Here is a 26,466-nt window from a genome sequence, read left to right on the forward strand (position 1 = left end):
TGAGGATCGTTTGTAAAAATATTTAAATAATTTTGGCAATTTTCTGTCAACTGTCTATTTCGTTGTTTCGCTTTGCAATAATCGCACAGGTGACAGCACGAATTTTATTTTATCTCTCCTTTGAAGTCCTCTTACCTAGACAGATTTTCCACGGCCAATCGGAGAATCGTTTGTGAAAATATTTAAACAATTTTGGCAATTTTCTGCCAACTGTATATTCCATTGTTTCGCTTCGCGATAATCGCACAGGTGACAACAAAAATTGTATTACAGCTCTCCTTTTAAGTTCCTCTTGCCTAGACAGATTTTCCACGGCTAATCGGAGAATCGTTTATAAAAATATTTAAACAATTTTGGCAATTTTCTGCCAACTGTCTATTCCGTTGTTTCCCTTCGCGATAATCGCACAGGTGATAAGAAAAATTTGATTGTTTAACTATTTGAACTTTAGTCGCGGTTGTTGATAGCGTTTCTCAGGGATCTTTTACTCGGGACGGAATTTCGTTATTGGACAGTAATGGCGCGTGTAAAAAATTAATAGTTCGGTTCAGACGTTGAGACACCGGGGTAGCGATTATTCACTGCGCCGATTTAATACGTAATCCGTTCTTCGAGCCGAAAATGGAAAGCATCGGGAATTATCTCGATTGCCACACGGTTATTAATTAGCGCAATCTCGTCTAGCGATTTCCACTTTTTGTCATGCTTAATCCGTGGAAACACTTGTTCTTCCATTTCGTAGATTTAAAACGCATTTATCTCGGTGTCTGTCTACCCTCGGAAATTGCCGCTTCGGAAATTTGTATAATTTGCGGGAAAAGCAACAATGCCTCGGTATGGCGCATCGGTAATCGCGGGTTGTAAGGAGTAACGACGTTATCCGAGAAAAGCGAGCTACCCGAGTGGAAGAGTCGGTCGTTGGAAAATTCTATTTCTCCCCGCGTGGAGAGACTGCACCGACACGTCGAAGTAAATAGCTTCTTCAATTTTCGGGCCAGCGTGTAATTGACGGTCACACGTAAAAAGATAATAGTAGAGACGGGTGGAGTGAAATTTGAAGGCTCGTCCCTTTTTAACAATTGAACGATATTAATCGCGCGATTCATCAGGATTTCGTGAAAAGGGGCAATTTGCTTTTTATATCGGCGAAATTAACGTTCCGTTGATGCTTTTAAATGACAGCCCACACACATAGACGCGCTTACGCCGCCGCGTTATTACGGTTAATGTGCCTGACGGAAGGTAATCATTGTAATTTCCTCGCGGGCTGCCAGTTTCGAGAGCACTTTTGACCAACGAAACGAAGTATTTTTCGCTTGCTTGGACCGGGCCTCGTTCGACGACTGTACGATATCATGCCGGCGTATCACCTTTCAGCGTGACGGTTCGATTGAAATAAAGAAAGTGAGAAAGTTTAACGATGATCGCGAGGGGTATCGTGTTCCGAGAAAATGAGTAAGTAAAGTATTAATAAAATTTTTCGATAATTAGGGAGAGGCCTCGCGTCTGCGATAAAGGACGTGCACACAGGCGTGCAACGTAATGAGAAAATTACACACGGATGCAAGAAGCGGCGCGTAAAAGTATAATACAGAAGACGGAGAAAGTGTCATTCCTCACTATTCTCGGGGAAAAAATTATTTCAATTAGAATCCTACGAGATGTAGCTTATACCTCGTCGATTGATAATACGCGCCGAGGGAGGGTGAAGAACGTGGAAAAATAAAATACCCCCGATTACTCGATTATTCGGTACCAGCAGACTGCGAGTGTCTCGGGAAGGGGTTCAAACGCGTGCATCCCCTATTTATTGTAATTTGGCTATACGTTATTTTCGGTGAATTAATAGTATAAAATTAGCAGGATATAGCAGGCGACCGTTAAGTATAACAATTATACCGTGAACGTGTTATAGACACTGTATTTAATACGATACAAGACAGACTTGCAATTGTATAGCGTTTACGCTACGAGAGCTCGTTCTTGGCTGACCGATGATTCATTTGTGCGCACTGTCCGTGTACCCCGGCTAGTACAGGATGGCGTTGCCGTATCTATTCTACAATTTCCGTATAAACTAGCTTGGTATAAAGACGCTGGATAATTCCCTGGCCGCTTATTCTCGCCGGGATTAAGAGATTCGTCTGGAGGAACGAATGCTCGAGCTTGCGGCCATGCGAACATTCTCCGCGCCGATACCGACGGCAGCATGGCGCGCGCAAGTGCGCGAAAGTGTTCTCTGCAATTGGGCCCGGGTATCCGTGTAATTTCGATTTAATTGCGGGTCATTTTCCGTCCTGCATACGCTGGCAAGATGTCAGCCATTATTAAACGCCTTTAACCACCAGCGGATCCAGCGATTCCCCTGAAACTTTCCTGCTAATTTAACCCACCCCTGGCTGACGCGGATTCCGAAGGCAAAAGAAACACCGTTGCCCGGTAAAATATCCTCGATACGAAACATCAAACGTCGAGGAACCGAACTAACAGCCATGAAGCAACGAACGAACGATTCTCTAGGGATCGTAACACCGAGCGATCCCGATATCGCAATTTCGCGAAATTACGAAAAACCATGGAAGCTGCGGTGGACTTCACGGTCCGGGATCGGGGATCGATTATTACTGGAAGGACTCGGCGCGTTTCGTGCGCGTTTATGGCGGTCCACGGTGTGTACGCGACGACCGGCCGCGTTCTTAGCGTGCCGTAATTGCATGATGATACGTTTCGGCCATGTTGGGCCCCTAACGACGCACGCGACCCTACACGCTGCCCTTTTTCCTTTTAAAACGCGGATGTCTTATTTCTCGAGCCGCGTGGAAATGGAAGCCAGACAGGGCTGGCCGAATTGGCAGCAATGACCAGGAATTGGTACTTAGTCCCTATTGGGCGGCGCATTCGTTCTCGGTCGCTTCTTTCTTCCACTACTTCGTCCTTTTTTCCCCTGCTTTTTTCAGCCTCTTCGGCAACGCGACGCTTTATAATCTCGAACCGCTCGTTCTTATTATTATTACCGTTGCGACCAGTGTACACTAGGGAGATGTTAATAACAGTGCAACGCGTAACCGCTTTTACGCTAAACGTTCCTTCGGCCTTCTGTTCTTCTTCCCGGACCCCTCCCGCTCTGCATATCGCATTGTTCATTCGCTGCGCGGCTTTTTATCCCGCCACCGAGCTTTCGTGCCCACTTTCGCCGCGGATTCTTCGTTCCCCGGTGTCTCGAGAACTGTGTACGTCTCGAGATAGGAAGGGATGATACTCGCGAATTAGTGCGATTCGATATTCAAACACCGGAAAAAATTTCACTATATCTAACTATTAGATTTATCTACCTTTTTTCTTTCGCGTAGGTAGGATTTACAATTAGAAATCCGACTTTACATTTTTCGATCCTGTCCCCAGTTATATATATGGTCTCGATTTATTTTCTGACCAAATTGACAGACGTAGGCAATTGGCTCTCAAAGTAACTGCTTCGGGGATACTGTCAAATATCTGTAAATTTATAATTATTATAAGCGAAAAGAAAATTAAAATCAGTTGGAGAACTATTTGCCATAAAATCTCCGAAAAGTAAGGTAAAATTTCATCGAATATCACGGCTGATAGCGGTTTATTCTACTTCGAAACCACTTCTTCGAAATCATTGTAACGTTAACCCAAAAGAAATTCGTTCCTGAAGAAATTGATATCGTTATATCTAATGCCTTTAATCCTGCATTTCGTAGTGTCGGATTTTTCGAGACCTGTGTACGTCTCGAGATAGGAAGGGATGATACTCGCGAATTAGTGCGATTCGTTATTGAAACACCGGAAAAAATTTCACTATACCTAACTATTAGATGTACCTATCTTGTTTCCTTCGCGCAGTTGAGTCCGACTTCACATTTTTCGACCCTGTCACCAATTGTATGGTCTCGATTTATTGGAGTAACAATTGGAATAGCTATAGCAATCCAATAGGTTCTGATCCCTTCATATTAGCTCACTACGATATTAGTCGAAAATGTCAATACAATTTTAAATTTTAATCAAAAACCTATATGAATTTTAATGGCTACAGTAATCTAAGAGGTTTTGATCCCGTCATTCATGCAAAAATATTAACTCATCACGATATTAGTCGACGATTTTTCTGACTATTGACAGAAGTAGGCTCTTAGAATTGCTGTCTTAAATTAATCTCTTCAGGGATACTAACACTTATCTGTAAATTTATGATTATTACAAGTGAAAAGAAAATTAGAATAAGTTAGAAAACTATTTTCCATAGAATCCTCTAAAAATAAGATAAAATTTCATCAAATATCACGGCCAATAGCGGTTTATTCTACTTCATAATCCCTTCTTCAAAATCGTCGTAACGTTAACCTAAAAGAAATTAGTCCCTGAAGAAATTAATATCCTTATATCTAACGTCTTTAATCCCTCATTTCGTACCATATGACGTTACTCTAGACTTTATGTGAAATAAAATAAACGAATGAATGAATAGAAGTTTAATTTTCTAGGAATCACTTAAAAGAGAATCTAGTATGCATCGAGAATTGTTGCAAGCTATCTCTCTAAAAGGTTTCGACTTTGGTATCAAATTTAAATGGAGGATCGCAACTCTTAATCGCGAACGTGGTCTCGATGACACGGATTGGATGGCTTCGGAGCGGCCTTCGCGCACGATCCGGTGGAAAAATCTTTTCCATAGCTGGTTGGATCCATGGCACGCAGGCCGCTCCTCTCGATTCAATTGCCGAAACGCTGCGCGTACAGGGACACGCAAATTAACCGATCGGCCGAGGGAAAGAACGAAATTTCGATGCCTGGAAGAGCAGAAACGCGATGCTCGGAGACGGCTCTTCACCGAGCTGCCACCGTGTACAGCTGGATCGGCCGCTTATTACGGAGTATAGATTATCAATAATGAGCGTACCGATCGATATCCGTCCTGGCCTCAGTGGACTCCGAGCGAGAGAGCAGGACAGAGGTAACCGATGGATAAATAGCATCTAATTACGCTGATTAATGCGCGACCGGATGATCTTTTTTCTTTCCCCTCCCTGTCTTCCAGTCAACGACGACACGGCTGATTCGCGAACATTATCGTCGATTGGTAAATCTTAATTGGACAAGAGGTACCGAAAGAGACCGGGCAAATCGCGATGACCCAAGTTGCAATAAATAGCAGCTGGACACCGGCGGCGTCTGTTTTTGGATGAGAGCAATTTATATTCCAAACACGGCTCGCCACAGACATGCTTCAATCTTCCACCATCGCGAAAATCATCCCGATTTTCTGTCCCATTGTTTCCATTTTTCGAGACACGCCCTCTTCGAGTGATTCTCAGTTGCTTCCCATTCGATACTTCCGAGCAGGATTTGGGAATTTTAGGATCGTGCAATTCACCTGTGTCATGGTACGAGCTGAACCAGTGACATAGGTAGGAAGTATAATCGTTAAGAATGAAATTTTAATGGAGCAATTGCGGAGTTAAAGCGTGGCGCAATTTACACCTTCCATCTTCTTATAGCTACACTAGTTTGTTGGAGCATTTGCCAGTAGAGAAGGTATTATATTAGTCTTCCGTTGTCGTTTCTTTTCGCTCGCGAAGATTCTCTATTAATTAAGTAATTCATCGTCTCGAGAGGGTAAATTAAAATTGAAGCGTAATATACTTAAGATCGGATGTCGAGGGGTACTTAAACGAGCGCGACGCAAGAAGAAGGCGAGGACGGTGGTGAAACTCCTACATTGTGCGACTATTAATCATCGAAAAATCGGCGATCGTGCCTGGTGAAATTCACGGTAATTTGAGGGAAATTCGAAAGATCTTAGGTACGATTACGTCGAAGAGGAAGGTGCGTCTGGGATAGAGTAGAAATTACGCGACTGGGATCGTCGTTTGGCGAAACGATCGGTGGAGTAATAGTAAGCGTCCGAGATTTATTAACGAAACGTGCTGATTATCGAAGTGTCCCACCGCGGCTCGTCTATCGCGGCCCTCGTTGCCCGTCGTTTCTTTGCGTATAATAAAATCGCGTTACACGGTAATTCGTATGCATGTCTCTCTTCGTATTGAATTAGCTCTTTTTCCCCCGTGGCGAGCGAATTTTTTCCCCAGTCCCCTCCTCTCGTGCTCTCTTTACGGAACGAAGACATTTCGATCGCTTAATGATCGCCCGTGGAAATTGCTTCTCGCGTGCAGCGACAATTAGCTTAAACGCCGGCTCCTCCGGACGGACGAGAGTCACCGATGAAAAAGGATGGACCGCAGCCGATCCGAGTATCGGGGCCTATCGTAATAAATTACCCTAGCATTAAAACGATGTTGGCGCCGAGCGTAATTTGTATTCATAATCCGTCATAACGCGAGGCACAACTCGTCATTACGATGGAAGCCAACGCACCCGAGGTTTCCTGTGACAGACATACGCATTACCCCTCCGCGGATTTTTCAGCCGCCTCTGTCCGCCATGTGTGTACCTGAACGGGGTGTACGAGCACGCCGCAATGGGATACGCCAATTTCCCCTGGACCAGTTTCGTGCTGAACGTGTAACTAGGAAATTATACGTGTGCCAGGCACCACGTGATCTCGAGTCCCCGACGACTGACGATTGGCTCGATATCGTTTCATGAAAATCGCTTTCGGCGTGTTTATTTTTGCACCGATCCCAGGGACGTGTTTGCATTCTAAACCTGGGAAATGATACGGCGAAGGTGCTGGTTTGGCAGACGAATTTCTTTATTTCTCCGGCCGAAAGGGGACGCGGAGGGTTCGCGCGTATCGCGGATGAATCTTGTGGATTTTACGTCCTATATATTTTATACCGGGAAATTTATATTTCCGCGGGGAAAGTGTATCGGCTGATTGCACGTTCGGTGCCCCGATGAATTACGTCGGCTGGTTTAGCGCTTATACTCCCGTGGGCCGGTTCAGGCTCGATTCGCGCGCGAAAAATCTTTCGCCCGATGTCCATCGATTATTATTCCACGCCGGTTTCTAGATACGAGTCTCTCCGAGTTAGATAGCTACGTCTTCTCGAAAGCAAACTGGCCTGCGATGATTGCCAGCCAACCGTTGCCGCGATCTCCAACGTCGCGAAAGTTCGCGAGAATTGCGCGCTTTCTTTGCGCAAATTTCTTTCTCCGCCAATCCACCCAGAATTATTTATTTCGAGTTCGTTTGCCTAGTTTATCGCGGTATCACCGCGAACAAGTAAACTGTAATACACGGATTTTTATCCATCGTATCGGCACATTTGTTTAGCTACCGAGACATGTCAGATGAACCGAGAATCCTGAATTATTCAGTGTCACCGATCTATGAAAGATCTTCCTCGATCTTCTTGTTCGATTTACGCGTGCTTAGACAAATGAATATGACGAGGAAGTTGATATCCAACGATAGATGATAAATTCTTCGCGTTTCTTCGGCATCTGGAGCTAGTAAAAATGGCCTCAGTCACGTCCTAGGAATATCTCGAGCCCATTCTGAAAATAATTAAAGCGAGCACGATGGATCGGTTGCCGATCAGAGTGTACCAGACATCCAATCGGAGCAATAAGATCCACATAGGCCGGAGATAGCCGCGGTTATCCTCTCAATTACGTATTCTCTTTCGATAAATGACGAGCAAATGGTCGTGTGTTCTTAGATAAATTGAGAGATACCATTTACGGAAGCAGCGATTACGAGATCGGCCCTGATCATTGTGTCCGAGCGCGTCACGCTTCTGCCGCGGAATTAAGCGAATCATTATCATCATGTCAGGTTCATTATGCGCCGGCTACATTATCCGGACGGGGAGCTTGCTTCCTCGTTCGTAAGAGAAAAACGTAATTCAGCCCTGTTCAGCGCGACGAAAATAGATTGAGAGGACGTTCGACGATCAAGCCGGACGTGAAAATTGTTTAACTCGTTCTCTCATAAATTATTTAACGTGCTGCCTGTATCATCTATCAAGTTTGATAGTCGTTTCCGATAATAATACCGTGCCGCAGACGTGGAAGAAGAAAAATTGCTCTCGTCAGGCTACACTTTCCGCCAACGAACGCGCCAACGTGCCTCTGAACCACGGATTCGCCGTTTCGTGAACGTGAGTGGCCGGATTTTTTGGGACTGATCGATTTTTAGACACTTCTCTCCTGGCAAATTGAATCGGCGATTAATAGCGACCGGGATCAACACTTTCTTCCATGAATATTCCGATGGAGTCATCACCTGGTGCTTTGTTAGTGCTGGGTGCATGTAAATCTTGGATAGAGATTTACGAATCCTGAAGTGTAGTAAAGTGTCGGACATTTTATACATATTTTCTTCTTTTATTTTTATTTTAATATTCCATACCTTTCTTTTCTAGATAGATGGATAGATATTCATTTCTTACTGCATACAGTTTAACAGTTTTATCTCAATATTCTACATTTCACATAACCTTACTGTAATTATATATGTATACACGTATAGTCCTAGTTTTTGGTGTCACTCGTTGTCTTTGATGAATATTCCGATGGAGTCGTCACCTGTATATTTCCTCCTTTTATTTTTATTTTAATATTCCATACTTTTCTTTTCATCGAAATAGATAGATAAATAAATATTTCTTACTGCATACTGTTTGAAAGTTTCATCTCAATATTCTACATTGCACATAACTTTATTGTACCTATATATACATACCTAGTCCTAGTCTTTGGTGTCACTCGTTTGGTGTCTTGCTCCAGTACTTTATTTTCTTGTCCTCTGTCCTTTTCCTTAAGGTCCTCTCGAAATCTCTTCTTTTTATTGAAGTATTCGAAACAATTTCGGATCTCTAATTTTCACCTAATCGTATAAGAAATATATCCCATGGATGACAATAATCAAAGGGGTTCAATGAAAATAAATATACATCATCGTAAAAATAAGAGGACCAAGTGAAAAATATTTAATTCCGCGTTATAGAAAATGAAACTATGGTTAATAATTTTCGAAAATGTTGCAAGGTTGTGTGTTGGTTTTATATGTATGTATGGGAATGAGGTAGAATAAGTGAGAGTCATTTGGGATGATATGAATATAATATGTGCGAGTGGAGTCTAGTATGAATATTGTTAAAAAGTGTTTAGAAGAACGTGCTAGAATAAAACAGTTACGTGAGAATGGTCATAGAGTAAACTTGTGTTAATAAGAGTGTAGAGATGGGATTGGTGGTGGTATATAGAATTATTTATTAATAATAATAAATTAAAAGCTTGTGGGTGGCGATTGAACACAGGAATTATCTCTTTACATGAATCTATATCGATTTCCAACTTAAGACTACGCTCAACTTAACAACGCAATGACAACTCAGCCTGCAACAACTAACTGTTCACAAGTAAAATTGTCTACTAAGAACTGTACCAAAGACTGCATACAACGAATTGTCTTCCAATAACTGTATACTAAGCACCGTCTCTAAAGAACTGTGCTGGATGAGGGTAAACCTAGAATTATAAGGATAATATACTAGGGACGAGGAATTTTTGATTTCATAATTGTAGGATTATCGTTGGATGATAAATGGTAAGCAATGACACGTTTTGATGGTAAAAGTTGTAGAGACTTGGGTGGTGGTAAATAGAACTATTTATGAATTAACAATAATAATAATAGATTAAATATATGTGGGTGACGATTAAGCATACGAATCTATATCGACTACAATTTAAGACTACAACTCAACAACGCAATGACAATTCAGCCTGTTACAACTAATGGCTCACAACTAAGACACAACTAGGAACTCCTCTAAAGAACTGTCTCTCAAGAACTCTCTTCCAATCATTTTTCCGAAGAACTATCCACTAACCACTTTTTGCCTTCTTTTATATCTTCCCCAACATGTACACGTTTTCCAAAAGCCTCCCCCAATATGTCCAAATATGGTCGTGCTAAAGGCCTGACGCATCGCTAGGGTTTTTCCAACTGACCTGGCCTTCGAACCCTCGGTGACTTTCTAAGCTAAAGCTACCTGTACACCTGCGATATGGGGTGGAAAACCTGCAATACTACAAGAGTGAGGGAGAGAGAGAAAAGAATTTTGCAGATAGAGGCAATCTTTATATTTAAAATAATTTATTTAGAATTGTTGTCAATATTTAAATATTAACCTGCGATACTACAAGAGTGAGGGAGAGAGAGAAAAGAGTTTTCAAGATAGAGGCAATCTTTATATTTAAAATAATTTATTTAGAATTGTTGTCAATATTTAAATATTAACCTGCGATATTACAAGAGTGAGGGAGAGAGAGAAAAGAGTTTTCAAGATAGAGGCAATCTTTATATTTAAAATAATTTATTTAGAATTGTTGTCAATATTTAAATATTAACCTGAGATACTACAAGAGTGAGGGAGAGAGAGAAAAGAGTTTTCAAGATAGAGGCAATCTTTATATTTAAAATAGTTTATTTTAGAATTGTTGTCAATATTTTCAAAATATGTTAATTTGTTAACTGCTAAAAATTGTGAAAGATATTGGTATTCGTTTCTATCCACACAGGTCTCCTAAATTTGTGACCAGTGTCACCATAGTACCCAGAGGAAGATTAATTGCAAAGACCCTAGGAACTCTCTCTTCTTCCCAATCGTCTCGATCTCTGGGAGCGTTTCGTCTCGTGCTATTTCATTTCTCCATCCAGATAACAACGATCTTATTGCAGAGTCAATCATAATTGCCGATCTTTTTTCAATTCCGCTGCTCTGTATTAGCATAATACGTATCAGCGCGTAGTCGGACGGAGAAGTCTGCCAAAACAATCGTGGATCCGCAGATTCCTGCATCAGATAGGGCGGAGGGTAGACGAGGGCCCTCGTAAAATCACTGAAATTCCATGTTTATTCAATATGCCGGGATTCTGTTTCCCGGCCTTATCTGCGACGAGACGATTGGCCCGGATGATACGATGGCTCGAACAATTTCGTGGCGATAAGCCTCCGATCTTTGTGAGCTTTTCTCTTTTCCGCGGAGACCGAGGTCTCTGCAATTACCAGACGTGCAGCTCCCGTGCAAGCAGGGAATGGAATCGTAAGAATATCAGGAATCCGTCGGAATTTTTAGAATTGTTCGGTGAATCGTCTTGTATTTCTTTTTTTGAGCAGCCAACACCAGCTACGTGGAATTAGAAATTAACCCTTTGCACTCGATGATATTTTGGTTAGAGGAGAGTAGAAAATTAAAGATTCTCTATTAAAAAACTGACGATACTCTTTTGAGCGGTATATAAAGAATTGTATAATAATAGAATTGTAGAATTATTTGATTTCTATACCTTCGATACCATTGTTACATTACATTAAATTTGATATATTAATTAATATCGATCTTCCAAATTTTATGAAATGGTGACTGAGAGTCACCTCTCGAATGCAAAGGGTTAATAGAGATCCTGACTCTTTACTCTGGGGGGACGGTGTAGGTGTAGAAGACAAGAAAACAAAAGAGCTCAGTGTGCTTGGAGGAGTGTGTGCATGAATGTTTTGTTAAAATATTATTCATTATAAATAAAGTAATACAGTAATTTGTGTTAACAAAACCGAGTTTTCAAAAATATCAGTCTTCAGCGAGAAATTTGCGACGATATTCTTTCCCATTGAGGTTTTCCTTTATTCCCAGTGAAAATGATCACCTATGAGCATACAAAATAGAAAGAAATAAAAACTCGATAGTTTTGCACTTAGATTACTCCCGATTCCTTTAATTTCTATCTCAAGAAACGTCACGCGTAGAATTTATTAGACGAAGCTGTCAATTTTACCTTTCCGACAAAAACTGAGCGAGATAATTCGCTGCCATTGATATACGCGATTTTAAATTAATCTAAATTATTCGAGGAAATTATTCATCGACTTTCGAAGTCGTTCGAATAATTACGAGTTGGCCAGCGTGAGTCCAGGACTTTGGAAAAAGTTCTGGGGCCATTCACGACGCTGTTAGAGAAACGCTGCGTGACGTTCGAGTAATTGAAAATTATTTCCTGCCAAGTGTCACGTTAGGCTAAGGATTTTAACACTGTGCCGTCCGCACGACTAATCGGGATTCTTTTGTTTGACACTGATAGGACTGACTCACAATCAGATCATTTCGTGGCGGTTTTTCGAGGTCCTCGGGAGATCATAAATCATCAAGTTTTACTTATCTCATTGTCAATTCTTACGAGTTCTCAATCCTGACCCTTTACTTTCTCGAAATTTTGAGGAAAGAAATTTTTGCCCGATAGTTTTGCGTGTGATTCCAACGTGGTGTCATCGACATTTGCTCGATAGTTTTCTCACGACACCGACATGGTACCACCGGACATAGCGTTAACCCTTTGACTACGACAGACTTTGAAACGCACCGATCGTACCACACAGGTAGGAATTTATTTACAATGTCTTTTACAATGTTATTTACAAATTTATTTACAAAGCAAACTGTGTTGAGCGCTTATATGCGCCTTCCGTGTCACAAAAGCAAAATTTCTGAGCGCGTATATGCGCCCACAGTAGCCAAGGGGTTAATTGCGAAACGGGACCAGTGGCCCGACTCCGTTCCCTGAAAATCGACAAAGGCTCTAACGCGGACACCTTAATAATTTCAGGCTGCGATGGTGAATCGGACGAAGGTGGAAGCAAACGGCGGAGAAGCAGGACCAACTTTAATAGCTGGCAACTGGAGGAATTGGAACGGGCATTTCTCTCGAGTCATTATCCCGATGTGTTTATGCGAGAAGCTTTGGCTGTGAGACTCGAGCTGAAAGAGAGCCGCGTAGCCGTGAGTATATTTCGTTCGCATTTTTACAAACTCAACACCCGAATCTTCCAGGATAATCCCTTCGAGAGAAGGACGACTCGATCTCGTGGAAAAGAATGTCCGCGTAGGTCTAAGCGAATGATGATATTAAATTTATATCCGCGAAATTTTACGAAGTTTGAGAAGTTAGTGGCGCATGGTGGGGATTAAAAAATTATTTCGGGCGAATAATAGGATTCATATGACATTCGGATATAAACGCTGGCAAATTGACGTCAACTTAAGTACACAAATTCGGATTATATCCTTGGGGAGGGAGGACCTATACTTGATTATGAAATTTTATATCCTTCGTATTTATAGGCTTCGAGTGGATTGGAAATTTGGATTAAAAAATTTTTTACTCCACAGTTTTCTGATTCAACGATCTGAATTCGAAAGTTTGGAAATTTAACGTCGAACATTTGAAATTCAAATTGGTACGTTATTGGGTTGGCTAAGGAATTTACCAGATTTCATCTCTAATTTATAGTCACTCTGTAAGAAGCAATTAATTTTAATCAACACGTGATTGTACATATAGTATCGAATATATTAACTGGTTTGAGCACAATTCAAATTGGTAAATTACTTGATTGGCTGAAAAATAATATCGATAATTTTAATAAGGACAGTTGCATTCTTTTTACGAATTTACCGATTTCGATCTCTAATTTATAGTCACTGTAAGAAGCAATTAATTTTAATCAACACGTGATTGTACATATAGTTTCGAATAAGTTAACTGGGTTAAGCAAAGACAATTAAATCGTTCCAATGTTTGTACCTCTCTTAAATCATATCGATCTCGCGTATTAGAATTAACATAACCTTAAACTTTTCCAGGCATATTTCTTATATCGTTAACTCCGCTTCTAGAACTCTTGGTTTCTTTCTACGTTTTTCCTCTGATTTTCATTCAATTCACGCTATAAGATTGCTATATATTACCCTTGTTCGTTCCTCACTGGAATACGCTTCGATTATACGGTCTCCGAAAAGCTTTAATCACGAAATCACGATCGAGAGAGCGCAGCATAAATTTCTCAGGTTTCGTGCATATAAGCAAAATAACCCAATATCAATTTTTGATCATGATTACTCCGAGATATTAAATACTGACAACCTGGAAACATTGTCTGCGCGAAGAAGAATCGCTGACCATAGTTTTATCTTTAATTTAATTAATAATCGCATTGATCGCTCCTCTCTTCTTACGCAAATTAATTTCTATGTGCCAGAACGTGTATCGAGATCTAGAGCAGGTTTTCGTATACATATGTTCAGATCTACATATGGATTAATTAATCCAATTTATCGCATTATTACTCGCTCAAACGCTCTTTATAATCGTATAAATTTTTTTATGGGTCTTTATAAACTTTCAAAAGACAATTACGGATGATTATAGATTAAAGCTATTCCTCCTGAACAAAGCGTTTATAAGCACGTCCCTTCGGTGTTATATTATGTATAATTTGTTTGCTTTTCTTTTATATGTGAAATTTTATGTTAATGGACTATGGTCCGTTTATGAATAAAATAACAATAATAATAATTATAATATTGTTTAAACTGGTTTGCACAATTCGCTATAAGAATTCGACTAATCATTATTTCCAACGTCATTAAAAGATATTCATGAAACAATGATTAAATTTCGAACGTCTTTTCGCAGTTTCTCTGTTTCCTCCCCATTCGGAGAAAAGGGTCGGTGGTGGAAAAAAATGCACTTTTACTGCGACCTGATTTCACGTTTCGCGTAGCATTATCCGACGTCCCAGATCGGCTGTTCCGATAGGCGGGAATTTATAGCGAGTTCGCCGTCATTTTTCGAGGGTTCATGCCCGACAGACGACGGGGGTGGTTTGATCTCGGTGCCGTCGGCCCTTCAGCCGCTCTCCCGGGGGTAGTTAGTCCATCTGCTCGATTCTGAGTGCGGTTACCTTGGCTGAGGCCGAGCCGGGTCCCGGACCAATGTGTTCGAGGGTAGTAAACTGTGGAAGATCTATCTCGGGACCAGCAGCTTCGATTCGTCCACCGTGTCCATTTGAATAATCAACTGAATTTTATGCGGCTGTCATTTCTTTCGCCAAGCTGTCTCTGCCAAGGGAGGACTATTTTCAAATCTTACCCTTCTTGGACAGCTAGGATTTAAGACAAACGAGGGTGTTTTAGACCATGTGGCTGACGTAGAAAAATTGGCAATGTTCTTCGCGTTTCTATACTGTTAGACAAATTGTCCTAATCGAGACATCTTTATTTTTGTTTTGTAACTAATTACTGCATGATGGCATAAGTACTGCATGATGTCACTCTGTCGTCCTTATATATTGTGCTCCGGTTTACCTCTCGCACTCTCTCTCTGTATATCATCAAAATAATTCGTGTATCTCAATATATTAAACCTAAAATTCCAAACTCTGCTGTTCTCTTCTTTTACCGGTCCAACATATGCATTACATTTTTCGAAATAATTTCTTTTGTGGATAGAAATGTGTAAAAATTTCTTCCTGAAGTGGGAATACTTAAAGATTCATATAATTGCAGACAGAGGGTGAAAATAATTCTGGCATTGACACTAGAAATTGCCAATTGCAAATGTCCATAGCTCAATTCAGTGTATTTGTTGCATTATTTTTATTGTACGATACTGCTGTAATTTTTCCACAGAATGGAATTGCAGTGTTCATTAAAATGCGTAGGAAACTATTCCTATACAGTTGTATCGCAACGAAATATTTATTATTAGTGAAGGATACAAATACACTTATGGGTTACAATAATGGCCTCCATATTGTACCACGTTACAGCCTGAGCCTTTCCAGAAAATGGAGGGTCCAGAGTGTCCCAAAATCAGAATCTTGATGGCTACCCAATAACGAAAGTCCCCGAGACCCAAAAATTACTGTTGGCCTGCAACATACTTCATACCATCGTTGCAAGGCTACGTTTTACCAAGGTTTATTACAACAAATACGATATAACATTTGTCCTTACTCTTCGCTCATTTATTCTTACTCAACTGCCACTGTTCATTCTATATATATTAATACTTTGAGCTCGAGAGGCGCCATTCAGTCGCCATTTGATAAAACTTCGAAGCTCGATATTCATTAATACGTCAAATTCCAGATAATGTAACGGTGTGCGAGGTATCGAAATCAAATAACTCTAACTGTTAATTATCATACGACTTTTTATTCACTGCTCAGAGAAATATCGTCAGCTTTGTGACAGAAAATCTTTGAACTCCTATTTTTCCTTAGCCAAAAATAATACAGTGTAAAGGGTTAATAGTAGCCAATTAATAGTAGTCATGGCAACACTCGTCCACGCTATGCAAATGTATCGGATACCCAACAAACACCAATTTCAAATGGTACATAATGTAAAACGACATTTAAAACGCACACATCATAGCATAGACGTGTAACTTTCTTTAATGATTTACCGACTTAAACCTATAGTGCTCTTTAATCTTCCATGTTCGTTTAAGCGTTATCATAAATTTTCCGCTTGAAAAGTTTAATAACACATGTACACATACCGCGTTAAGGATATTCTTATACATTTCGAATGAGTTTTATTTGAAACTTTTAATTTCGTTTCTGAAACGATTCTCAGACGTGGAAGGGTTGAAATTCTGCGAATTTCCGAACTGCTTTTCGATTGGAGCGTCATGGCGCGTGCACGGAGGATGGTTTCATGCGCAGAGGTAATTCGTCAGCCGCAGGAAATCGATTTCGCGCGAAAACGTTTTTTAATGTTATCGCCATACGGGAGTCTTATTTCTCTCTTTTAACACGTAACACGTCCATCTGGTATCTCGGGGAATAAAATAAAAGTAAACGATATCATGGTTAATTTATTCTTCCGGAAGCCCGATGTCCGGATAAATCGGCGAACCACGCGAATCGTTTTGCGTGGAAGTGCGTGAAATTCCAAGTAGTAGTTGAGAAACGTGCACACATTGAACACCGTTTTCATGATCGATGGCTGTTCCTCGAATAATCAGGCGATCCTTCGCTACTAATTGTCGGCTCGTATTTTTGAAAACCATCCACGGTGATTCCTCAGATTGTTAAATAATTAGCAAGATTCGCCACTGTGTCCGTAAAAAGGAAAGCCGAGTGCACATTCTTCCGTGCAATTGAAATTTAAATTGCCGCGATATCACTTAGCCCCAGATTAATACTCAGATAAGTTTCGTTTCTGTCGACTTTCCTTCTTATTAAATCAGCAGTGGATTTTAAGATGGTAGATAACTTTCTTCTTTGGGTATTTCAACAATGTACCGTCTTCTTAAGTCTCACGCTGGAAATATGGAAAAATTTGCGACACCCTGTCGACCAGGGGGCTGCAACCAGACACCGTGACACGATGGTGGCCCACTGTGGGGCCAACAAAGGGTGCACCCTCAATTTCATGGCCCATCGGATACGAAGCCACCCTCGTATCTCCCGCACTCGATAAGATATTTATATTTATATGCGCTTAGACACGCTTCGTGTGCCACGATCGACCACTGTTTCCTAATAATCCAGCCTTTTATTCTCTTTACCAATATTGTCCTATTTTCCACACTTTGATACGCAATTCTTTCAAAAATATCTTACAAAATATATGATACATATGATATTGATACGAAATTCTTCAGTAACTTCAGGGTAAAACAATCCAGCACTTTCCAGAATGTTCAGACAAAATAACAATCGGCTGTTGACCGTAAAAGGGACGTCTTCCACCGAAGTTCGGATACAGCTGTCAACCTTTCAATAGGGGCAATCTTTTCAGTGACGTTTTCATTGGAATCTTCGGCAAACTAGCGATCGAACTTGTAGAACAAGAATTGTAAAAGCAATTTGTAATATTATTACAAATTTATTTTCATTTCGTAATAAAATTTAATACCAGGTTCACCAAAGACGTGTCGTCTATTAAAAATATCTTACATATGTGAGTAAATGGATAAACTAATAAGAATATTTATTCAACACAATAACAGCACAACATAAATTATAATTAAATGTCGTTAAATATATTCGCTTCTAACTGCGATATAATTTCTCGAGGACTCACACACTTCTATATGTAATGACTGTCATTCAGCTACTGATTGTTTTTTCGCTACTCTCTGTCATACTCGTTACACACACATTCTTCCACACAAACATTCTTTATACTCATACCACACATTCTATGACAACCACTACCACACATATAATACATATGATATTATTACAAATTTATTTTCATTTCGTAATAAAATTTAACACCAGGTTCATCAAAGACGTGTCATCTATTAAAAATATCTTGCATATAATACATATGATATTATTACAAATTTATTTCCATTACGCAATAGAAATTAACACCAGGTTCACCAGGGACGTGTCATCTTGACGTGCTTCGAATTTCACCCAGGGAAAATACAGAAACTGTTCATACTTAAATAAAAATATAATAAATATAAATTTTATATAAATCTATACGTCATAGTATCATTGATTACTTCATGGTGTATAATTATATTCCGTTTGAAAGAAAATATCTGATTCCAATTGTCAAATTGACACGTGTTCGTGGAGATAGGTATACGAGAAATATTCGTGAACCTAGCGTTGATAATAATTATTCCGGGAATATGTACTTACTTACATATACTGTGTCTTTTGTGCTTAAGTACATACTTACGTATATAGTGAAGGCAGCACAAAGCGACACGCGAAACCAGGCGTTGAAATCACCGCGCGAAACCCAAGCGATACACGATTCGATGGTTTCTCAGCTAGCTGGAACGGAGGCATCCCCTTTGTAGGGCCGAAAACCGAGCGACCTTGGTGACAGGGGCGATGCTGAGATAACCCAGGCTAGTAGTGACACGATGTCACGCTGCAGCCGGTGCGTCTTCTCGAAGGGACTGTCCTCAGATTAGATAGTTGATGCCCGTTCTAGATAACCTCGAGCGGACGCTAGCCTTTTAAAAAATATTGTCACGACGAGATAAACCGACGGCACGGCTCGGCACGGGCAACTGGGAGCCGAGGGAAGCCTGGGACGCATGTTGGTTTACACGTGGGTGTCGGCTTTCGAAAAGGGTGGCCCTCCGAAGCGATCGGTATCTGCTCGATCGCGACGAATTCATTAGTCCCGCGCGAACACGAGGCGTTTCTGACTTTAAACGGGTTTGTTTGCTTGCTTCCACGCTTAAGGTGAGTGTGGGTGGGTTTCTTCGGGGGCAACAGTATTGGTAGCTGGTTACTCGAAGATCGTGTCGGTTATCCAGATTCTTATCTCTATTCCGAAGCGTTACTTTATCCTCCACGGTGGTGCACGTTTCCGTGAAGTTGACGGCCATCGAACTAACTCTTTGCCGGATAGATTAACTTCGCGAGTTAGAAGTTGAAAAATTTCAAGTATAGAAAGTACAAAAATCGTCGATCGAGTGCTTTGCTATGGAAATTTTAAAAGATTCCAACAGAGGAGTTGATCGCTTTGGTTTGTGAACAGGTATGACAGAAATAGAAATTTCGGTAGACGTTTCGCTATAATTTAAAGGTACACACGTATGCGCAATGTCTTTTGATAATGGAATTACCGAGTCAAATAAATTGCTTGCTTTTCGTAACTGAATAGTTCAAACCATAAAGGATCCCCGTTAATTTCATCGATTTTAACTCTTTGCATTCGAGAGGCACCTCTCATTCGCCATTTAATCAGATTCTAAAGATGGATGTTAATTAATATATCAAATTTACAATTACCCAACGATGCGTGGAATATCGAAGTAAAATAATTCTACGTTTTAATTTGCATACGATTTCTTATTTACCATTTTAGAAATATCGTCGACTTTATGACAGAAAGTCTTCGAATTATCATTTTCTCGTAACGAGAAAGGGTTACCCTTTGCATTCTGTTGTAAAGTAGCCTATATTTTTGTGATATCTAAGAGCAATTTCGTTTAAAAATGAAAATATTCTTCATTTTCCCATGGTGCCTTAACTTACATTGTATATATAATTGTGTGTTAAAATTATTATAATATTTTATATTTGATTTAAAAATAGAGGAAAGTGGCTCTGAAAAGTGCAAAGGGTTAACAAATTTTTCAATTTGTCTTTATAGAACTGGCAAATTTCTTTTATAATTCAGGAACTATATCGTTTCTAATAATACCGATTCCACAATGGCGTCAGACGTTCCTCCAACTATGAACGTTATTATCTAAAACCTGGAAAGATCGACGAGACTCGTTTCGATAAAAACCCCCGATTGTTAACTACATGTCGAAAGCACGTATAAAATTACCGTTGTTTCCTATCGATATGTAAACACGATTTTATAATATGCACCATTTTCCTTTTATTGTGTCATCTTGTACTATAGTAGCTACACTTATAGTGTCAAGATCAACTGTGTTACCTCGACATTTTCATAAATTGAGAATTATCATCTATAATCCTTACATTACGCTAACAAGCCGTAAAGTAGAACTTGTAACTCTGAGATCTCACTTGATCGCCAGACAACTCGTCTAACCAGCGCCATTTTCCTGTCCACCATGCTCCCTTCCGTTTATATTTAAATGAAGGGCTGCGTTCGGTGGCCCTTAATTGTCGATCGTTGCACGCGTCGTTGGACGATCTTGCGGTATCATTATCATATTTACTCAAAAACCGTCGAACAACCTTCCCCCCTTGTACGCGTTCTGTCGCGAGGCAGGGATGGCGCAGGATCGAAGAAGATCGGGCGAACGGGCGCAGAGGAGGCGGGTGCTGCTTAAAAATCAATTGCACAGGGAACGACACGAACGACCCACGGTTTTTTCTCTTTTTCCATGCTCCTTTACGGCGTCGTGTCAGAACTGGTCCTCTTTGATCCACTTCGTTAGCGTTGTACGATGATTGGCGTCCAATTTTAATAACCGTCCGGGTATTTTCCGAGGCCTGCCGGTCGTGTGTTCGCGTTGATTCTTTTAAGGCAGACGTTGCCCCGTTCCCCGAACAGCAACGCAATTTCTTTCTCTGCCGATGCGAGAACGTGGAATTTCGCAGCCAGGGTACGGAAGATCGGCGGTGTGGGCATACACTTTGAGTTTTCGTTCCGGTGGCTTGAGAATGTAATCGTAGCAAGAGGTCGCGAAGCAGATGAACACGAGATAATCGCTGTTTAGGGAAATTTATTGTTATTTATTCTTGGCATACGATATTAGATAATAACATTTTTATACTTTAAATTAAGGAATCTTATTTTGTAATATTAGACCAGATCTCGGACTCGAAGTCACGAGGATCGCGCACGTAGTCGTGGTTTATTTTAATTTACAATATATCCCCCATTATCTCGGGCAGCCCGCGCGGCCGAGATTTGATGGAACGAATGAAAATCTGACGGACTAAATTAACGCGATCTCGTGGTCTCTCCGATGTAAAATAAATACGGTGGAAATCGTCCCTAAATTTCACCTCGTTAATTCCCACATCGTCGGATTCTTGTACACCTTTTTAAAAGTCTCTTCAAAGCCGCGTAATTAGATGTAAATTACACATTTGCCAATGCCTCGAGGTATATACGTTTAAGAGGCTGATTCCTCGCGAACGAAGAACAGTGGCTTGCATAACGAGGCTCGCGAAAATATAGCCCAGTGTTCGATATTAATCGAACGCGACAGGGGCACGGGAGGGTAACCAGAGAAGGGTACGTCGTGGCGACTCTGGGTGAAGACGGTACAGCGAGGAAAAGAAATAATTGCAGCTAGAATTAGTTTCTATCTCGGACTAATTATTAGTCGCGTTTTATACAGGCGTTTTACGAGTGCTCGTTGTTTTGTCGGCGTAAATCGATTCGACAGAACGCACGACGCGTTAACGTTCCCTGCATACGAATTGCTGGCGTGTAATAAACCCAGCGGCCGGGCTTGAATACTAATTAGCCTGGTGTCAGGGTAATTATTGCAGTGTCAAATTTCTTTTACGCTCGGCTCTTTCCTTTGCTCACTTTTCACCCTCCAACCATCAAAGTCGCCAATGTGTCCGGCGTAATATTTCAATCGACCAATCAACGGAATCCGTGTCCCTTAATATTAACAATCGACGAACCACCATTGCACTTGCATCGTTCGATGTTGGTATCGATATTAGCATCGGTATTAGCTATCAGTTTATCGAGACACGTGCGTGAGAGAGTTTCCGAGCAGCGCAGAGAGCTTTAGGGCGCGTTTCTAGGATAAAATTACCGACGTAAATCACGTCGAGAGGTCCTCCGGCTAATTACTCGTGCTACTCGTGTCAGATATCCGTGCAGACGGAGAAATACGCCCGATATTTCCCCGTGATTTTTCAGGATATCCATGTTCCAAGGCGGCCTTCTTATCCGTACAGTCGTTTTATGGACACTTGCCTCGTGGAGCGGCTCGCTCGTAAACTCGCGGCTAGAAAAAAGATGTTACACGTTTAGCATCAGTCAAAGCACATGGTAATCGATGGAGTGGCTTGTTAGCGGTTATCAGTCGGCGATAATTCCTAACGAATAGCGGTAATAATGCCGAAATAACGTGTCCTGTTCGTCGACTTAATGCGACCCAGCTGTATGTCGTTTTCCCTCGATAATGCCGAAAATCGAACATCTGTACGCTCGGCAAGAGGGAGGGAGGGAGAGGGAGAAAAAGAGGAGAATTTCTGGCGTTTGGATTCGGTTTGCCTCGGCTAGGAATCATGGCGAACACGGAGACCGGGGATTATCGTTTTATTTGTTCGCATTGGTTGCGTCACGACTAAATTTATCATCGTTTGGGCGGACGAGCGTGGAAAAATATATTTCACTCGTAGAGAACGCTTTATCTCGGGTTATGCGACGCCGAATAAAATTGAATGATGTTCGACATCTTGACCAATTAATACTGCTTATTATTTCCGCGATGACATTCGTGCGGCAATGAACTTGTGACTGTGACTTGCTGCAATCTTGTGATACATTATCGACCGGAGACTGGCGTAGTTCCTTGCATCGGTATGATTCAATTTTCTGCAATATTTCCATACTTTTCGCCTTTGTCACCACTTATTTCCAGTCTCTGACGAGGGCAGTCTTTCTACGAGGTTCACATCGCAGATCCAAAGAAAAATGGAGGCGATGTGTTTGAAAAAGTTGGATCAAGCTTGGAACAAATTTCCAAGAGTGCGTGTACTAATTATTATTGGCATATTAGTCGCGTAATCAAATCAGACCCCATCAAATCTGGTAGCAAAGCGTGTTTCTTTAATTGTCATCGCAATACACGTTTTATAATTATTTCACCTTCCACCCACTTACACGAAAATTTGTTAATAGATAAACAGATTGTCAGTCGAGTAGTGTACGAATCAATCTGCTTCCAATCTTCGAGATAACACGGGGTGACTCAGTTTTCTGCAATATTTTCATACTTTTCGCCTTTGTGACTACTCATTCCAAGTCTTTGATACTTTCTACGAGGTTCGCATAGGAAATCCAATGACAAATGGAGGCTATATGTTTGAAAAAGTTGGATCATGCATTGAGCAAATTTCCAAGAGTGCTTATACTATTTATTATTGGCATATTAGTCGCGTAATCAAATCTGGTAGCAAAGCGTGGTCCTTTAATTGTCATAAAAATACGCGATTCATCATTATTATTTATAAACGCGTGAACGCAAAGACAGATCGTCAGTAGAGGAGTGTATCCGCTGCCAATCTTGGAGATAACGCGTTTCTTTGAATACAAGGACGCAGAAGCAGTGGAAAGCAATAAAGTTATATCAAAGTTGGTTCTCGTGGACGAAAAAAGCGACCAGCTGTGCCAGCTGCGATGCGATCTTTCCTCTGATTCAATCTGGTCTCGTCTCGAAAGAGTATGAAGGGAAGAAAGAAGTGGAAGAAGCAAGGGCACGTGGGGCGCGGAGGATGTTAGAGGGGTTGGCGGGGGTGTATTGATCTGTAGGTCGCGTGAGAACAGCGCCACATACCGGGCCGCAGCCGCAACTAATGTCTTCATCCTTTTCAACCACCTTTTCAACCCCTTTCGCCTCTTTCCGTGTTTCTTTCTCCCCTGGCCGCGCGGCGAAATTCACGCCGGCTTTAAATCGTGCTTTACGCCGCGAGCGTTCACGCGAGCAAAGGGTTGAAACTCGCCATGAATCAAGACACCCCAGGGGGTCGTTGGTTCCTCTGCGCGGGCTGCCCTCCTTCGTGTAATTTCGATATTTAACCGTTGTGACCGCTCCAAGCTTGGACGTGCTTTTAATTACTCGAGATAAAGCGGATAAGCCGGTGGCAGTCGACGTAGCGAAACGGTGCGTTTGTTTCGCCATTGATCGCTCGGGGTTTCAGTGGGAAACGCGAGAAAAATGTGAAACTTCAATTTCCTCCAAGCTTTCTCTCGAATTTTATCCCAAAATTTGGAAAATTCCTCAAGGTCCGGGAATATTATACTTTCCAAATAAATATACAATATTTAACTCGGAAACTCGTCGAAACTCGAGGATTTCCATCGCGAATCTCTTTGGGTATCGATTAAAGGATTCGACTGGTTCGCTTTCAGGTATGGTTCCAGAACAGAAGGGCAAAATGGAGGAAGAAGGAGCACACGAAGAAGGGTCCAGGGAGGCCGGCGCACAACGCTCATCCGCAAAGTTGTAGCGGCGAACCCATCCCACCTGAGGAGCTGAGAAGAAAGGAGAGGGAGAGGCGGCAGAAGAAATTGCTGAAAGCTCTTGAACGACAGCAGAGGAAATTAGCTGCGAAGGTAACTGCTAGGCTTAATACAATCTACTTTATTCGGTACGAGATTCTCGGAACGCAACAAAGATGCAGGAAGCAATTGATCGTAGTCCAAGGGACTGGTACTTACCCGCGATTAATTTCTCATGTCCGATTAAAGCTCCCGGCGATCTGTACGCTTCTAAAACTATCACGATCCGTGTTTCTCTTGAAATAAAATAAAACGTAGGATATTTCAATCTTCGAGACATTTCAAAAATCGCATAATCATCTCGAACCCGTTGCACGACTTTTCTCGTCGATTTCAAATTGATCCATCGACGTCGCGTAATTCCCACGTATAGCCTAAACTCGCCGCAACGGAGAGGAACCTGAAAACAGAAGAACGCGATATTTTCGTTGCAGGGAATCACCGTGGATCTGTCGACGCTGCGTGCCGAGTGGGAATCTCGAAGCGCCGCAGCATCCGGCGGGAACTCCCTGAACGGCAGCCTGGGAAGCTCGTTCAACCACTTGAGCAACAACAACGAGAGCAGCAGCGTGTCAGGCTCCGGGAACGACGCGAACGAGGAGATCGACGTGGTGGGTGGTTTGGATTCTTGCAGCGAGAGCGGCAGCGAGAGGGTGGACTCTGCTGCGGATGGCTCTGTGGACGGGGAGTGTTATCCTAGGCTAGGCAGCAGCAGCAGCGAGCAGAACGATCCTCGGAGATCGGTGAACCAGGTTGCAGGGAGCCTGCAGAGTCCTAACTCGAGCCTGAGTCTCGACCACTTGAGCCATCAGCAAGGAATCCATCACTGGGGCCTGAGTCTGCTGGAGAGAAGAAGGGAGCTGGTAAATATGAACAGCGCAGGTGGACCGCGTCAGACGACGAACAACGGCAGCAATTCCGGGAGAACATCTGTCAGACAACAGACCAGCGAGGAAGAGGTGCAGAGCAGTAGCATAGACCTGTCCGTTAAAGGGAGAGAGGAAAGGAAGAGGCTGAATCCCTTCTCTATCGATAGTCTGTTGGGCAACAACAGAACCAGCACTCCCGGGATCCACAACGAATACAGAGCCTCGACACCGACCCTGTCGAACGGAAGGGAGTCCAGCAGCCCCACGTCGCCCATCTCCGTACCCACTTCGCCGTCCACCACGTAGTGAGCCAGGAAGTCGAGTTCCTTCGGTCTCGGTCGAGGTCGTCCGGTGACAAACCACGCGAGTTTCGGTGTTAGACAACGAAGCGATGGGCCAGTTTCGCGGGAACATTATCGAGAACAACGAGAGAGAAAGTGGAGAATAGGAGAATACAGTTTAGGGTAGAATCGTATTATGTTCGAGGTGGAACGAGGGTTCCTCGTGGCTCCTGTGACTGATCGGTGAGCCTGGATCTTGCGTTTCTTGGAGGACAAGGTTTCGCGATCGATCCACGAAGGATCGGGCTGTCTTAGCGTTTAATGGCTGTAGAAGAAGGGATCTTTAACGAAGGATGACGAACGGTGATTCGATCCCCGAGTTGCAGACTCCAGAGAGTTTCTGCTATCGAATCGTGACTATTTGCGACGATCAAATGCGGCTCGAACTAGCCGATGATGATGATGATGATGAGAGAGAGAGAGAGAGAGAGAGAGAGAGAGGCGACGAGTCTTTTTGACTGAATAAAGGAAAGCTTATATCAGTTTCGACATATCTGCATCGAGTGCGTGAGTGACGTTGAGTCTGTCCAGCGTGTTCGACTTTCTTCTTTGTCCTGCGTGTTCGAGTGTGGAGTATCGAGACGAGAATGTGCAATAAAACTCGGATGATCTTCTTTCCCGGCCTGGAGCATTCCGTTCCTGGGGCTAAGTCGAAGGAGGATGAGAGATAGCGAGGATGCGTGTGAGCGAGAGAGCGACAGACTGCGCGTGTATTTAATGTAAATAGCCCGAAGTATGGACGATTTCGT

The 26,466-nt window shown here is 42.0% G+C and overlaps 1 protein-coding gene across 1 annotated transcript in view; it reads left to right on the plus strand.

The window, feature by feature from the left end:
* The window catches only part of LOC108550835 (protein zerknuellt 1), a 60,221-nt gene extending 34,513 nt beyond the window's left edge, over positions 1–25,708 (plus strand). The window contains exons 2-4 of the mRNA XM_017904731.1: positions 12,602–12,774; positions 24,358–24,561; positions 24,942–25,708. Coding sequence (XP_017760220.1) covers positions 12,602–12,774; positions 24,358–24,561; positions 24,942–25,682 — 1,118 coding nt within the window. The 3' untranslated portion in view covers positions 25,683–25,708. The remainder of the gene's footprint in view (positions 1–12,601; positions 12,775–24,357; positions 24,562–24,941) is intronic.
* The last annotated feature ends 758 nt before the right edge of the window (positions 25,709–26,466 follow it).

This window comes from Eufriesea mexicana, unplaced genomic scaffold (genome assembly GCF_001483705.2).
Source record: "Eufriesea mexicana isolate 0111107269 unplaced genomic scaffold, ASM148370v2 scaffold4744748303, whole genome shotgun sequence".
Lineage (NCBI taxonomy): Eukaryota > Metazoa > Arthropoda > Insecta > Hymenoptera > Apidae > Eufriesea > Eufriesea mexicana.